This window comes from Grammomys surdaster, unplaced genomic scaffold (assembly GCF_004785775.1).
Source record: "Grammomys surdaster isolate TR1022 unplaced genomic scaffold, NIH_TR_1.0 404, whole genome shotgun sequence".
In the NCBI taxonomy this organism is placed as follows: Eukaryota; Metazoa; Chordata; class Mammalia; order Rodentia; family Muridae; genus Grammomys; species Grammomys surdaster.
In genome coordinates, this window is record NW_021604823.1 from 124,153 (window position 1) to 142,164 (window position 18,012).

At 39.0% G+C, this 18,012-nt stretch overlaps 1 protein-coding gene across 1 annotated transcript; it reads right to left on the minus strand.

Moving 5' to 3' along the window:
* Positions 1-196: 196 nt before the first annotated feature.
* On the minus strand, positions 197-4,652 carry LOC114632726 (zinc finger protein 431-like). The gene is made up of 4 exons (XM_028781355.1): positions 4,527-4,652; positions 3,901-4,027; positions 3,634-3,694; positions 197-1,946 (listed from the first exon to the last, which is right to left on the minus strand). Exons 1-4 carry the CDS (start codon positions 4,650-4,652, stop codon positions 497-499), a joined length of 1,764 nt encoding a protein of 587 aa, XP_028637188.1. The 3' UTR covers positions 197-496.
* Between the last annotated feature and the right edge of the window lie 13,360 nt (positions 4,653-18,012).

Consider the following 18,012-nt stretch of genomic DNA (forward strand, 5'->3'; position numbering starts at 1 on the left):
TATCAAACTGAGATTGTAAAGTTGGGCAGCAAGTGCACTAAATTAGTGAGTGACCTCACTGGCCCTTATTTCAGTTTCAACAATAATTATGTGATATACTGGTATGTAAGTGTGCATACAAGCCAACTGTAGTATTCAGAGAAAAACTTGCATGAGTAATGCAGCTATCCAAGAGAATGAACTCAGGACACCAAGCTTAGCAGCAAGCATCTTTATTCCTTGATACAATTCTCTGGCTTTCATTTGTGTTTCTGAGATAATGTTAAGAACAAGTTTTAGGCCTTAGAATAAACTAATAAAATCCAAAAGATAATGGATGATAGCATAAATATCATTTTGATTTGAAAGTAGATTATTCAAATTGATCTGTGTTCATGTATTTTTAGATGACAATATGTCTACAATTTGTATAGACAGGAGACAATATGTTAATGATAGAATGGTTCTAGTCAGAGAGCTCAGTGGAGAAAATGAATGTGGTATCCAAGACTATTATTCATTTATTAGTTTCCTTGGGGATTTTTTTGTCAGTGTGAATTCTTTCGTGCTTTTGAAGAGTATTGAGACATGGAAAGGCCTTACCACAGTGATTACATTCAGAGAGTTTCTCTCTAGTATGATTTCTTTCATGCTTGTGAAGACTACTGAGATATGCAAAGGCATTACCACATTGATTACATTCATAGGGTTTTTCTCCAGTATGACACCTTTCATGCCTTTGAAGATGACAGTAATATGCAAAGGCTTTACCACATTGATTACATTCATAAGATTTCTCTCCAGTATGAGTTCTTTCATGCATGTGAAAACTACTGCTATATGCAAAGGTTTTCCCACACTGATTACATTTATAGGGTTTCTCTCCAGTATGAATTCTTTCATGCATTTGAAGATGACTGTTACATGAAAAATGTTTACCACATTCATAACATTCATAGGGTTTCTCTCCAGTATGAATTCTTCTGTGTATTTGAAGATTACTGTTACTTGCAAAGTCTTTACCACATTGATAACATTTATAAGGTTTCTCTCCAGTATGATTTCTTTCATGAATGTGAAGACTATTGCGATATGCAAAGGCTTTACCACACTGATTACACTCATAGGGTTTTTCTCCAGTATGAATTCTTTCATGCCTTTGAAGATTACTGTTAGATGAAAAGGATTTACCACATCGATTACATTCATAGGGTTTCTCTCCAGTATGAGTTCTTTCATGCTTGTGAAAATGACTTTTATATGCAAAGGCTTTCCCACATTGATTACATTTATAGAGATTCTTTCCAGTATGAATTTTTTCATGTACTTGAAGATAACTGGGATATGCAAAAGCTTTACCCCACTGGTTACATTCATAATTTTTTTCTGTAGTATTAGTTCTACCTACTTGATTACTATTTTGGTGTGTAATGAGTTTGTCTTCTTGATTATATTCACAGCATTTCATTTCCAAATGAGTTCTTCGGTGTAACTGTAAAGAGGATTTACCACATTGATTCCACTCACAGAGGTCCTCTTCATTGTAGGTTGTCTTCTGTATTTGAAGACACCTGTGATGGGTTAAGCTTTGACTGCTTGGCTCACATTTATCACTTCCTTTTCCCATATGAGTTTGCTCATGTCTCTGAAGAGGACTGGAAGAACTCAGAGATTTACCACACAAATTGCATTCATAACATTTTCCTATAGTGTGAGTCACACTACATGTGCAAAGTGAACCAGGACAGACAGAAGACTTTCCACCTTTCTTGTACTCATAGGGCTTTTCTCCAATGTCAGTATTTTGATGTATTTCCACTGAAGCTGGAAAGCCAAGCACTTGTAAACTTGTATCCCATTCACCTCCTCTTCTCACAAAGGGAATGACTACATATCTTCTAATTGTTCCAGGAAAGAGATCAGAGGTACACTGCTTCTTTCCATATCCAGAGGGACAGTTGATACACCTATTAAAGGAAGAATAAAAAGTAAAAGATGTTTATATTCATACACTTTAACCTTTTGTTCCTCATAAGTTTAGGGATTCAAGTTTCTCCACCACAACACTGTTGGGATTTGGTTTATTGCTTGTATTACGTCAGTTAGATTCCCAAAATTACACAGGAATTTGCACATCTACATGTTGGACACTGAGGGTCCTTGCCCCCTAGTTGGCTTTAGTTGGTAAATAAAGTTGTCTGTGGCTAATGGCTGGGCAGGGAAACAGAGGCAGGACTTTAGGATAAAGGTGCCATGCTGGGGAAGAAGAAGGTCCAGGCTTGAGAAGTGTAGAACAGAGACACAGAGAGACTGCCAACATGTAAGAGTTGGTGATTGAGACCCAGGAGGGCTGTAGGCCTGGGTTGAAGGTTGCAAAGATGGAATATAGGATTTTAGCAAGTAATGACTCAGGAGTATTGGAAGGGATACAATAGCAAACATGGACGTCTGGGAGTGGCCCACCCAATGAGCTGTTTAAGGCATAATTAAAATAAAAGACTGTGTGCCTCTGTGTTTTTAATTCAAGAATCCAGACCATTGGGGTGGTTAACAAGGAACAAAGCACACCACCCCCAGGGAGACTAAATTGGATTAATCAACTAATGCTACACAATACCTTCTTGACTCTCATAAACTGCCCTCTCACTATACGAACATGAGTAATATTAGCTTCACTATGGGCAATTTGCTGATAACAGGTCTTAGACATATGTAGGCATAATGTTTTTATACACTATGTTAAATTTACCCTTGTATTATTCAAATGCTGACTTCTCTACCCTATCTCTTGTTTCAATCTGGACAATCCAGACACAGCATTGAAATGCTTACACCAAGAATCTCTCCTGTGTCAAGTTTCTGCAAACAGTACTTAGATTTATTTTCTGTCTTGTCAATAAATGTTGATCACCCAGTGGCTGGGCAGAATAAAGAATAGGGTGGCACATCCACCAACCAGAAGGAGAAAGGCAGAAAGGGAGATTCAGATCATGGAGGAAGGAGGAGGATTTGGAACCATGAAAGAGAAGTCTAAAGAGTCAGATAATATACAAGAATCATGGAATAGGTCCGGGAGGTAACTAGATTAGCATAAAAAGTAAAAGTAGATCATTTAATTGGTCAGCTATTAGTGCATTTTTGTTTTGTTTTGCTTTTTCCCCTTCCCTTCTCCCTCTCACTGCAGCCCCACTCGCTCCAGCCCCACTGGCTCTGGCCCTTGATGTGTATTTTTAAATACTGGTTTATCTGTGTGATTACTGGGAATTAACAAAAAGTAAAGAAATATAGCTGCCAGATTAATTCAATGCTACCATTTATATTAAGAATAATTCATTTACAGACAGACATACATTAATCCCAAATCAATGTGTATGTTTCTTCTGTGTAAAACTGAGTGAATGGACACTTTGATAACACGGTTCTTGAATGGCTATGGTTAAATTTGAGAAATCTATTAAGGCCTTGTTTTCTTTTCTTGTTTCTTGAAGGAATTTGCAAATACTGATTAATTACCTGCCATTAGAGTATATGGTGATGTGAGAATTTAATACTCCTCACAAAGCTATGCTTGTTTATATTTTTTTCATTAAAAATTCAGAGTACATTAAAATTTCTTCAGAAGCACAAATGTATCAGCTTGCACATGAAAATTACCTTCCATGTCTTCTAGAACTTTGACAATATTCTCCAATATTGTGGTCTTCCCACTTGTAGCCTAAAATACAATACAAGAAAATGTATGATATATAACTGGAAATTATATAAAATTTAATTATTATATTCACTAAGTCTTAGAACAATGGCTGATTTATACACATTCTACCTCTTTCACAATTAATATCACAGAGAAGTGTCCATGTCTAAAAAAAGTTAAAAAAGAGTCCCTTAAGTTAAAAAGTAAAGGAAAATGCTCATAATTACCTATACAAGTAAGGTTCCAGTAGGTTTCCAGCATCACATCTTTGTAGAGACTCTTCTGAGAAGGATCTAGCAAAACCCATTCTTCCCAAGAGAAGTTCACATGCACATCCTCATAGGTCACTGCATCCTAAAGTAGAACATATATATGTATGTATATGTAGGATATATATGTAAGTATGTAAACTATACATATATATGTAACAGAAATGGAGAGACTGAAGGTCCTGTAAATGTACACTTCACTGAAGACATATTTACATAATTCTGTGTGTTTGACATATTAATTCCATGTCAGAGAATTTCAAATGCAATCACCAACTCATTTTAGAAGGACACAGAAAAGGAGAATCACACCTCTCATTTCTGTGCAAACTGAATAAAATATGGCACTGAGGAAGAGATGCCTACTAACACATAAAAAGAAACATGCAAGCAGAACAGCATGATTAAGGATATATTGGCAAAACTACATCAAAATTACTTGTCAGGAGCCATCACAGGACAAGCTAATTACTAGCAAGTGATCTTTATGAGATGACTACCTTAGATTAACTTCTACTATGAAACTCCGATAGGCAGACCCAGGAGAAAATCATTTTACGAAAGATTCCGGTTTCTGTCTGCACCTGGAGCTGATCTTGTGTCACAGCTCTCCATTTACAAATACAGGAGAGCTGACACATCTGTGAGCAACTGTAACACCACCACTTCTGCTCAAATTCCTGGCCCAAGAGAAACCAGCCCAGAGTCATTGGGACACAAGAACCAATCAACAGCCAGGGACAGGATCTTCCAGGTTTCTATCTGCACCACGGAGCTGACCCTGTGCCACAGCTCTGTATACCAAAATTTCTCCCAGAGAGAACTGGTCTCCGAGGAGGGCTGACACACAGGCTTGCAGGAGGCAAAATCCACAATCAGAGACAGCAAGACCAGCTAACACTAGAGATGTTCAGACAGTGAGAGGCAAGGACAAGAACAACATAAGCAACAGAAACCAAGGCTACTTGGCATCATCAAAACCCAGCTCTCCAACCACAGCGACCCCTGGATACCCCAACACACCAGAAAAGCAAGACTCTGATTTAAAATCACATCTCATGATGATGATAGAGGACTTTAAGAAAGATACAAATAAATCCCTTGAAGAAGAAACACAAAAATCCCTTAAAGAACTACAGAAAAACACAAACAAACAGATGAAGGAATTGAACAAACGCACCCAGGATCTAAAAATGGAAATAGAAACAATAAAGAACCACAAAGGGAGACTACCCTGGAGATAGAAAACCTAGGAAAGAGATTTAGAGTTCTAGATAGAAGCATCACTAACAGAACACAAGGAATAGAACAGAGAATCTCATGTGCAGAAAATACCATGGAAAACACTGACACAACTGTCAAAGAAAATGCAAAATGTTTCTAACCCAAAACATCCAGGAAGTCCAGGACACAATGAAAAGACCAAAACTAAGGATAATAGGTATAGAAGAGAGCAAAGATTCCCAACTTAAAGGGCCAGTAAATATCTTCAACAAAACTATAGAGGAAAACTTCCCAACCTAAAGAAAGAGATGACTATGAATATACAAGAAGCCTACATAATGCCAAATAGACTAGACCAGAAAATAAATTTCTCCAGTCACATAATAGTCAAAACACCGAATGCACAAGACAAAGAAAGAATATTAAAAGCAGCAAGGGTAAAAAGTCAAGTAATATATAAAGGCAGACATATCAGAATTATACCAGACATCTCACCAGAGACTATGAAAGCTAGAAGATCCTCCTGGACAGATGAAATACAGACCCTAAGAGAACACAAATGCCATCCCAGGCTACTATACCCAGCAAAACTCTCAATTACCACAGATGGAGAAACCAAGGTATCCCAGAACAAAACCAAATTTACACAATATCTTTCCACAAATCCAGTACTACAAAGGATGATATATGGAAAACTCCAACAAAAGGAAGGAAAGTACACCCTTAGAAAAAGCAAAAAAGTAATTTTCTTCAAACAAATCCAAAAGAAGATAGCTACACAAACATAATTCCACTTCTAACAACAAAAATAACAGGAAGCAACAATCATCTTTCATTAATATCTCTTAACATCAATGGACTCAATTCACCAATAAAAAGACATAGACTAATGGACTGGATGCATAAAGAGGACCCAGCATTTTGCTGCATACAAGAAACACATCTCAGTGACAAAGACAGACACTACCTTAGAGTAAAGGATGGAAAACAATTTTTCCAAGCAAATACTCCTAAGAAACAAGCTGGAGTAGTCATTCTACTATTGAATAAAATCGACTTTCAACTTAAAGCTATCAAAAAAGATAAGGAAGTGTCTGGTCCTTTTGGCTGGGGCAGACACATAGCTGGTTTGGTCCTGTAGAGATACTGAATCCTGAGCCATCTTAGAGGAGTGACTACACTTAGAGCAGTGGGTAAGAACCCCATCTCACTCCCTACCCCCCAGAGTTACATCTGGGAGCCAGGGATGCCCAGGACCCAAGAGCTACCCAAACCCCACCACTTGGGAACTCCATTTCCCTTCCGCCCCTGCCTGGTCATTTTGGCTAGGGCAGACACATATCTGGTCTCCTCCAGATGAGATACTGAATCCTGAGCCATCCTAGAGGAGCCACTGCTTTCAGAGCAACAGAGGAGCCACTGCACCCAGAGCAGCAGACACCTAGCTGGTTTGCACTTGTGGAGACATCGTATCCTGAGCCATCCTAGAGGAACCACTGCACCCAGAACAGAAGGGTTTCCAGATCCCAGAGGTGGCCTGAGTCCCATGAGTTCTTCCACCCAGGAGATTAGGATCATAAGACCACAGAGACATCTGGACTCTGAGGAGCTCTGACACAAGCAAGACAACTAGAAATACAGACTCCAGTCTTACACAGTGAGGGTAGGTAACACTAGAGTTAACCAGATGGCGAAACGCAAGTGCAAGAACATAAGCAACAGAAACCAAAGTTTCTTGGCATCATCAGTACCCAGTTCTCCCAATATAGCAAGCCCTGGACACCCCATCACACCTGAAAAGCAGGATTCAGAATTAAAATCACTTCTTATGATATGATAGAGGATTTTAAGAAGGACATAAGTAACTCCCTTAAAGAAATACAGGAGAGTACAAGTAAACAGGTAGAAGCCCTTAAAGAGGAAACACAGAAAGCACTTCAAGAACTGCAAGAAAACACAAAGAAGGAATTAAACAAAAACATTCAGGATCTGAAAATGGAAATAGAAACAATAAAGAAATCTCAAAGGGAGACAACCATGGAGATAGAAAACATAGGAAAGAGATCAGAGGCGTAGATACAAGCATCACCAACCGAATACAAAAAATAGAAGAGAGAATCTCATGTACAGAAGATACCATGGACAACATTGACATAGCTGTCAAGAAAATGCAAAATGCAAAAAACTCCTAACCCAAAACATCCAAGAAATCCAGGACACAATGAGAAGACCAAATCTAAGGATAATAGGCATAGATGAGAGTGAAGATTCCCAACTTAAAGGGCCAGTAAATATCTTCAACAAAATTATTGTGGAAAACTTCCCTAACCTAAAGAATGAGATGCCCATAAACATACAAGAAGTCTACAGAACACCAAAGAGACTAGACGAGAAAAGAAATACCTCCCATCACATAATAATCAAAACATCAAATGCACAAAACAAAGAAAAAATACTAAAAGCAGTAAGGGAAAAAGGTCAAGTAACATATAAAGGCAGACATATAACATATAAGAATTACACCAGACTTCTCACCAGAGACTATAAAAGCCAGAAGAGCCTGAAGTGACGTCATACAGACCCTAAGAGAACACAAAGGCCAGTCCAGACTACTATACCCAGCAAAACTCTCAATCACTATAGATGGTGAAACCAAGATATTCCATGACAAAACCAAATTTGCAAAATATCTTCCCACAAACCCAGCACTTCAAAGGATAATTGATGGAAAACGCCAACACAAGGAAGGAAACTACAACCTAGAAAAAGCAAGGAAGTAATCTTCCAACAACCCCAAAAGAAGATAGCTAAACAAACATAATTCTACCTCTAACAACAAAAATAACAGGAAGTCACCATCATTTTTCCTTAATATCTCTTAACATCAATGGACTCAATTCCCCCCAAAAAGATGCAGACTATCAGACTGGATACACAAACAGGACCCAGAATTTTGCTGCATACAGTAAACACACCTCAGCGACAAAGACAGACACTACCTCAGAATAAAAGGGTAGAAAACACTTTTCCAATCCAATGGCCCCAAGAAACAAGCTGGAGTGGCCATTCTAATATCAAATAAAATCGACTTTCATCCAAAAGAAATCAAAAAAGATAAGGAAGGACACTTCATACTCATCAAAGGAAAAATCTACCAAGATGAACTGTCAATTCTGAACATCGATGCTCCAAATGCAAGGGCACCTACATACATAAAAGAAACTTTACTAAAGCCCAAAACACACATTACACCTCACACAATAATAGTGGGGGATTTCAACACCCCACTCTCAGCAATGGACAGATCATGGAAACAGAAACTAAGCAGAGACACTTTGAAATTAACAGAAGTTATGAACCAAATGGACTTAACAGATATCTATAGAACATTTCACCCTAAAACAAAAGAATATACCTATTTCTCGGCACCTCAAGGTACCTTCTCCAAAATAGACCATATAATTGGTCACAAAACAGGCCTCTACAGATACAAAAATATTGAAATAAACCCTTGTATCTTATCAGATCACCACGGACTAAGGCTGGTCTTTAATAATGACAAAACCAATGGAAAACCCACACACATTTGGAAACTGAACAACTCTCTATTCAATGATGACTTGGTCAAGGAAGAAATAAAGAAATTAAGGACTTTTTAGAATTTAATGAAAGTGAAGACACATCATACCAAAACTGTGGGACTCCATGAAGGCAGTGCTAAGAGGAAAACTCATAGCTCTAAGTGCCTACAAAAAGAAACTGGAGAGAGCACACACTAACAACTTGACAGCACAACTAAAAGCTCTAGAACAAAAAGACGCAAATACACCCAAGAGGAATAGAAGGCAGGAAATAATCAAACTCAGGGCTGAAATCAACCAAGTAGAAACAGAAAGAACAATACAAAATATCAATAAAACCAGGAGCTGGTTCTTTGAGAAAATCAACAAGATAGATAAACCCTTAGCCAGATTAACCAGAGGGCACAGAGACAGTATCCAAATTAATAAAATAAGAAAAGAAAAGGGAGACATAACAACAGAAACTGAAGAAATTCAAAAAATCATCAGATCCTACTACAAAGGCCTATACTCAACAAAACTGGAAAACCTGGATGAAATGGACAATTTTCTAGATAGATACCAGGTACCAAAGTTAAATCAGGATCAGATAAACAATCTAAACAGTCCCATAACCCCTAAGGAAATAGCAGCAGTCATTAAAAGTCACCCAACCAAAAAAAGCCCAGGACCAGATGGTTTTAGTGCAGAATTCTATCAGACCTTCAAAGAAGACCTAATACCAATTCTGTTCAAACTCTTGCACAAAATAGAAACAGAAGGAACACTACCCAATTCGTTCTATGAAGCTACAATTACACTCATACTCAAACCTCACAAAGACCCAACAAAGAAGAGAACTTCAGACCAATCTCCCTTATGAACATTGATGCAAAAATACTCAATAAAATTCTAGCAAACCAAATACAAGAACACATCAAAACAATCATCCATCATAATCAAGTAGGTTTTATCCCAGGAATGCAGGGATGGTTCAATATTCAGAAATCCATCAATGTAATCCACTATATAAACAAACTCAAAGAAAAAACCACACGATCATCTCACTAGATGCTGAGAAAGCATTTGACAAAATTCAACATCCTTTCATGATAAAAGTCTTGGAAAGATCAGGAATTCAAGGCCCATACCTAAACATAGTAAAAGCAATTTACAGCAAACCAGTAGCCAACATCAAGCTAAATGGAGAGAAACTTGATGCAATCCCACTAAGATCAGGGACTAGACAAGGCTCTCCACTCTCCCCCTACCTATTCAATATAGTACTGGAAGTCCTAGCCAGAGCAATTAGACAACAAAAAGAAGTCAAAGGGATACAAATAGGAAAGAAAGAAGTCAAAATATCACTATTTGCAGATGATATGATAGTATACTTAAGTGACCCCCAAACTTCCACCAGAGAACTCCTAAATCTGATAAACAACTTCAGCAAAGTGGCTGGTTATAAAATCAACTCAAACAAATCAGTAGCCTTCCTCTACATGAAAGATAAACAGACTGAAAAAGAAATTATGGAAACAACACCCTTCACAATAGTCACAAATACCTTGGTGTGAATCTAACCAAGCAAGTGAAAGACCTGTATGACAAGAACTTCAAGTCTCTGAAGAAAGAAATTGAAGAAGATCTCAGAAGATGGAAAGATCTCCCATGCTCATGGATTGGCAGGATTAATATAATAAAAATGGCCATCTTGCCAAAAGCAATCTACAGATTCAATGCAATTCCCATTAAAATCCCAAATCAATTCTTCACAGAGTTAGGAAAGGAAATCCTCAAATTCATTTGGAATAACGAAAAGCCCAGGATAGCGAAAAATATTCTCAACAATAAAAGAACTTCTGGAGGAATCACCATCCCTGACCTCAAGCTGTACTACAGAGTAATAGTGATAAAAATTGGGTGGTATTGGTACAGAGACAGGCAGGAGGATCAATGGAATAGAATTGAAGACCCAGAAATGAACCCACACACCTATGGTCACTTGATCTTTGACAAAGGAGCTAAAACTGTCCAGTGGAAAACGGACAGCATTTTCAACAAATGGTGCTGGTTCAACTGGAGGACAACATGTAGAAGAATGAAAATTGATCCATTCTTATCTCCTTGTACAAAGCTCAAGTCTAAGTGGAAAAAGGACCTCCACATAAAACCATGTACACTGAAACTAATAGAAGGGAAGATGGGGAAGAATCTCGAATACTTGGGCACAGGTGAAAAGTTCGTGAACAGAACATCAATGGCATATGTTTTAAGATCAAGAATTGGCAAATTGGACTTCATAAAATTGCAAAGTTTCTGTAAGGCAAAGGACACTGTCAATAGGACAAAACGACAACCAACAAATTGGGAAAAGATCTTTACCAATCCTACATCTGATAGAGGGCTAATATCCAAGATATACAAAGAACTCAAGAAATTAGACTCCAGACAACCAAATTACCCTATTAAAAAATGGGGTATAGAGCTTAACAAAGAATTTTCAACGGAAGAAACTCGAATGGCCGAGAAGCACCTAAAGAAATGTTCAGTATCCTTAGTCATCAGGGAAATGCAAATCAAAACAACCCTGAGATTCCATCTCACACCAGTCAGAATGGCTAAGATCAAAAACTCAGGTGACAGCAGATGCTTGCGAGGGTGTGGAGAAAGAGGAACACTCCTCCATTGTTGGTGGGACTGCAAGATGGTGCAGCCACTTTGGAAATCAGTCTAGCGGTTCCTCAGAAAATTGGACATAGCATTACCTGAGGATCCAGCTATACCACTCCTGGGCATATACCCAGAAGATAATCTAACATATAACAAGGACATATGCTCAACTATGTTCATAGCAGCCTCATTTATAATAGCCAGGAGCTGGAAAGAACCCAGATGTCCTTTAACTGAGGAATGGATACAAAAAATGTGGTACATTTACACAATGGAGTACTACTCAGCTATTAAAAACAATGAATTTGAGAAATTCCTAGGTAAATGGATGGAACTAGAAAATATCATCCTGAGTGAGGTAAGCCAATCTCAAAAGAACACACATGGTATTCACTCACTGATTATTGGATATTAGCCTAGTACCTTGAAATACCGAAGATTCAACTCACAGGCCACATGAAGCTCAGGAAGAAGGAAGACCAAGTTGGGTGCTTCGGTCCTTCTTAGAAGGAGCAACAAAATACTCAAGGGAACAAATATGGAGACAAAGTGAGGGACAGAAACTGATGGAGGGGTCGTCTGAAGACCATTCCACCTGAGTATCCATCCCATGTGCAGCCACCAAAGGTAGATGCTGATGTGCAAGTCAGGAAGTGCATGCTGATAAGAGTCTGACATAGATGTCTCCTCAGAGGTCTGCAAGAGTCTGACATATTCAGAAGCAGATGCTCACAGCTAGCCATTGAACTGATCATGGGGTTCCCAATGGAGGAGTTAGCATGAAGACTGTTGGAGCTGAAAGGGTTTGCGGCCCCATGAGGAGAGCAACAATACCAACCAACCAGAGCTCCCAGGGTCTAAACCACCAGCCTGGGAGCACTTAGGGAGGGATCCATGGCTTCAGCTGTATATGTATGGGTGGAGGGCCCTGCTGGGCATAGGTGGGAGAAGAGATCCTTGGTCTTATGAAGGCTCGATGCCCCAGGGGGTGGGAATTTGAGGGTGGGGAGGTGGGAGTGAGGGGTAGGTAGGGGTACATCCACAGAGAAGCAGGAGGAGGGGTGAGGGGATAGGGGGTTCCTGGGTGGGTGGGGGATGGGGTAAGGGGATAACATATGAAGTGTAAATAAAACATCCAATAAAAAAAAAAAGATAAGGAAGGACACTTCATACTCATCAAAGGAAAAGTCAACCTAGATGAACTCTCAATTCTGAATATCTATGCTCCAAATGCAAGGGCACCTACTTTCATAAAAGAAACCTTCCTAAAGCTCAAAGCACACATAGCACCTCAGACAATAATAGTGGGAGAATTCAACAGCCCACTCTCAGCAATTGACAGATCATGGAAACAGAAACTAAACAGAGATACAGTGAAACTAAGAAGTTATGAAACAAATGGATTTAACATTTCATTCTAAAACAAAAGAATATACCTTCTTCTCAGCAGCTCATGGTACCTTCTCCAAAATTGACCAAATGATTGGTCACAAAATAGACCTCAACAGATACAAGAAAATTGAAATAATCCCATGCATCCTATCAGATCACCATGAACTAAGGCTGGTCTTCAATAACAACAAAAACAGTAGAAAGCCCACATACACATAGAAGCCGAATATCAGATCTTAACCTCACGGTCCACTGCGATGAACCAGACGCTTCACCTGGTGCCTCACAGCTCCTGCTTCCAACACCAAGACAGTAACACACCAGGTACTGCTACCCCTGATTAAGTTAAAATGTGAAATGTTTGGAATGGCTTTGACTGATGCTACATTCTCCCATCATAAAATGTGCACAGAATTCTTGAACCATCACAAATCATAAGCAGCCTGTATTGGCTTATTTTTTTTTGTAGATCAATGGATATATGTTTGGATAGCTGAATGTAAATATTGAAATACTTTATGATTTAAAATGTCCATATTTTATTATTCTGAAATATCTTGTAATTTCTTGAAGACATTTTGGAAATCATTGAGTTAGAAATTTTCTATATAATATACACAATGACAATGTTATAAGATGTGAACACCATGAATCTGCACACTGGTGATATGACATAAACAATAAATAAATTGAATCCAATCATAATAATTAAAAAAATATATACATGGATATTTAATATATCATCCAAAGACTTGCAAACTTATCAGAACTAATCCACTATGGCATATTCATAAAGTGGAAAAATACACAGTCGTTTTAAAGGAATTAAAGCTTCATACATTGTCTTAGCACGTTGCTTGATATATATATATATATATATATATATATATATATATATATATATATCTGTATATATATGTATTAAATGAACATAATGATTTCAGAGGAATGTGTGTAGCATTTGGTTTCTGGTGCTATGAACAATTACTGGAGACTTGGCAGTTTATAACATTTTTTTCCTTGAAAAGTGAATAAAAATTCAATTTTCTTAAAAAAAATAATAAAAACAAGTTCTGATTTCTTTTTTCCTTTGGCCAGCAAAGAACCTGATTCTAGGAACAATTTGAAAGCTGGAGGTGTTGGCTTTAAACATAAAGATAAAAATGTTAGTCCTCCCTCAGGCTGGATAGTCTAGGCAGAAATATGTGTATGCAGCCTTCTGATAGGGACAAGAGAGATAGATGGAAATCACATGACTTCTAGACTTGGGAGGGAACCCCAGGTTTCTAAAATCAGCAACAGGAAAGAAAAAGAAATGTTTGTTTGTGGTAGTAATGACTCCCGCCCACATAGCTCTGTACAAAACAAAACCCTTGTAATAAATTCTCTTTCTCATCAGTGATTAGATGAAACGTCAAAACCCTTGTCTGGCTTTTAAAGGAATATTACTCAACTTTCTTCTTGGAAGAAGAAATTATCCAAAATAAGTACGCTGGGAACTTAATGGAGACAAAGAAATGAACGCTTCCTTTGTGAATGAAGATTCCACATTGTGGTAGCTAATCATAAATAAAATAAAGTATAGGATGTACTGAGTAGGTAATTATCTACCAACAAGGAGAAAAACTTAAATAAATCCTCTAGACAATCCTCTGAATACAAGACAAAGTTCTACAAGAAAAGGATTATTATGTAGCAATGTGTATTTTACCTTTTGCTGACTGTCTCTTGTTCATGACAGGAATCACTACATAGCCAAGGGGAAAGGTAACTCTTTCTCTTGAGTACTTTACAAATGTAGAATTGAGCCAGGGCCTTGACCAGCATCTGTCTACATTGGAGAAGTAGTGAAGCCAGTGTTTTTAGCAGAGGTCACACTGGGCTTTGTTACTATGTCTTCATCTTCCTTTTCACAAGGTTTTTGAAGTTTAAGGAGTTTTCATGAGGGCATCCATAAGACAGGAAGGACTGTTGCCCATTTTTCATCTTGGATAACCAATTTAAGGTATGGACTTTAAATGTAAAGTGTGAATATGGCTATAAAAAATAAAAATAAACACAAATTATAGCTTCTTAACACGCAAGGGCCCAGAATACACATTTCCTTTGCAAAGAAGGAGAGATTGGACCAAGGCAACCCTGAAACACTGTGGAGCAAAAATCAAATCATACAGCTCTGTGTCAGACATCTGGGAGTTCAGTTTCAAAGGGCTTAGATGGCTATTTATCTCTGCAACTTCTCATTTAGCTATTTCCACACTCTATATGCAGATAATCATGGCAGGTGTTTCAAAGCTTGGTATCTCAACATCTTGTGATCTCAAAATGCAACCTACGCTTCATCATCATAAATTCATGCAATAAACTCTCCCAGTCTCCTCACAGAGGATCAGAATGCCAGACATACAGCTGAACCAGAACGGAACACACAGAGGAAGAAAGCATGACCCATAAAATCTACATCGTTCTGTAGACATCCACAACCAAACAGTGGATGGAACTTGAGTACTCTTATGGTAGAATAGGAGGAAGGGTTGAGTCTCCAAAGGAGTTAGAAACTCCACACGAAGACCAACAGAGTCTGTAGGTCCATGAAAAGGATGATTTAGTCTCCTCAGTAGAGCACTGGTTTTGAGATAGCCGGAGACCCAACAGGTGTCCATTGCCTGTGTAGGGACGGCACATATCTCACCACGCCCCCAGATTCCAGACTCCAGACACACAATCTACATTTCCATTGATCTGCGCCTTACAGTCATGTTTGGCTAAGCAGCCCCTCCCAGAGAGATTTGCGTTACCATCCACACACAGGTAGAGGGCGTGACTACAGGCTTCAGCCTCAAGAGGTTTCTATATTCATGAGTTACCTAAAGACCAGGAGGCGTAGCTAATTAAGTTATTCCTTTTCCCAACCCCTCCTCTTTCCCTCTCCCTATTTAAGACAGGCCCTCCCCTGGCTTAACTGAGGGGTGCGCATCTAGACCATCTATTACACACCATGAGCAATAACACTCTTTGAACTCTGGACTTTCTTGAGTTATTGGGACCCGCCATTGTGGAAAGCTTCCCTGGGTTTCCACCGCGGGACCCCAAAAGAGTCAACTAATTAGGACTCTTGGAGCTGTCAGAGACTGAACCACCAACCGAAGAACATACATGGGCTGAACCTAGGACCCCTACATACATATGTAGCAAATGTGCAGCTTGGTCTTCATGTGAGTCCTGAACAACTGGAGCTGGGGATGTCCCAAAAGCTGTTACCTGTCCATAGAATATGTTCTTTCAGCTGGGTTGCTTTGTTTGGCTTCAGTGGGAGAGTATGCGCCTAGCCTCACAGAGACTTGATGTGCCAGGGTCAGAGGATACCCGGGGGCTTCCTACCTACTCAGAGAAGGGGAGGGGGAAAGGAGAAGGACTCTGGGAGGGGGTGACTGAGGGGAACAGTGAGCAGGATATGAAGTAAGTAAAAATAATTATACAACAAAATTCTAATTAAAAATTAAAAATTCAAATCTTTCTTCTTTCAAGCAAAACTAGGTCATAGATGATAAGACCATAAGAAGTTCTAGCTAGCTGGGCAGTGGTGGCGCACACCTTTAATTCCAGCACTTGGGAGGCAGAGGCAGGTGGATTTCTAAGTTCGAGGCCAGCCTGGTCTACAGAGTGAGTTCCAGGACAGCCAGGGCTACACAGAGAAACCCTGTCTCGAAAATCAAAAAAAAAAAAAAAAAAAAAAAAAAGGAGGAGGAAGAAGAGGAGGAGGAGGAGGAGGAGAAGCAGCAGCAGCAGCAGCAGCAACAGCAGCAACAGCAGCAACAGCAGCAACAGCAGCAGCAGTTGTAGCTTTGGATGAGCCCAGTCCCAGTAGAACAAAGTCAACAGCAGGTTCTGCATGCTTCCTAGGACTAGGGATTATCATGCTGTTTCCTTCCATAGGTTAACACTTTGATGTGTGGTGCAGTACCCTTATAACACATTTTCTATATGTAAAAGTAATGCATGCACTTTCTCTTTAATGATGTAATCTCTATGATAATTGCTGCCTGTGTTTCAGCACATGACTGCCATCTGCATTTATCTACACCTCTTTTTTTTTCCAAACCCCACAGTTTTCACTAATTTCTGTTCCTGTTTTTTCTCTATGGACCTGCATGAGACGTGAGCAATAACTGTCCCACAGTCTCAATGTTTTCTCTAGAGATCAGTCCATTAGTCATTCATTTACCCTTACTTGATTTCACAGGACATAAAAAGGATAAAGAGAAAATATGTCAAAATATTACACAAACAATATGTCTTAGTTCTATGTTCTATGGCTGTGAAGAATCATTATGAGCAAGGCGCCTCTTACAATGGAACACTTTTGGGATTAATTATATAGCCAGTTACTTCACTGTCATCTTGAAAGGAATCTTCATGATGGGCAGGCATAGGGCTGAGTGTTACATCCTGATACACAGGCAGGCAAACAGAAACACTTGCATTGCATAGGTTTTCTGAAACCTCAAAGCCCACCTATGGTGACACATATAAACAAATTAAACAAATCTCTTAAACAAATTAACAAATTAGACAAGGGCATACCTCTTAAATTTAATTAGTTCTAATTGGGGACAAAAAATTAAAAAATAAAAATGTCTCTCTCATTAAAAAATAGGGGCATGAGGCTGTTGAGCCAATATAAACTGTGACACAAATACAACTCACATAGAAAACAGCTCTAAAGGAGAAGTGTGAAAGATACTAATGGAAACAGAGAGAGAAAGGGGAAAGAGAGACAGAGAGAAAGAAAAAAGGAAAAATATTTCTTCCAAATGTGGGGGCGCTAACTGTTCATTTATTCTAGGCGTCACTCTACAGTTACCTGGCAACAGCCAGGTGTGCCTGACTCGTTATAAAAGGGGCTGTTGCCGCCCTCCTCACTCTCTTCTCTCTTCTCTTACTCTCTTCTCCCACTGTCCTTTCTATCCCTATATCCCTCCTCCCCCTCTTTCTCCACATGCTCATGGCCAGCTCTACGTCCTTTCTCTCTCTCTCCCTCTCCCCCTCCTGTTTCTCTCTGCCTTTCTTTATCTCTACTCCCTCAACTCCCTTTCCCATGCCCTAAATAAACTGGTCCATCAGGGGAAAAGATGCCTCGGCATGGGCCTGCAGAGACACCCCCTTCCCCCACACCATACTGTACCTCTACCACACATATCCCTGGCTTCTATTTCTTTTT

Coding starts and splice junctions, on each gene's coding strand:
- LOC114632726 (XM_028781355.1), bottom strand. CDS start 4,652: ATGACTCTGGGCTGGTTTCTCTTGGGCCAGGAATTTGAGCAGAAGTGG. Junction 4,028..4,526: donor TGACACAAGATCAGCTCCAG/GTGCAGACAGAA, acceptor GTTCTACTTTAG/GATGCAGTGACCTATGAGGA. Junction 3,695..3,900: donor CTGGAACCTTACTTGTATAG/GTAATTATGAGC, acceptor ATTGTATTTTAG/GCTACAAGTGGGAAGACCAC.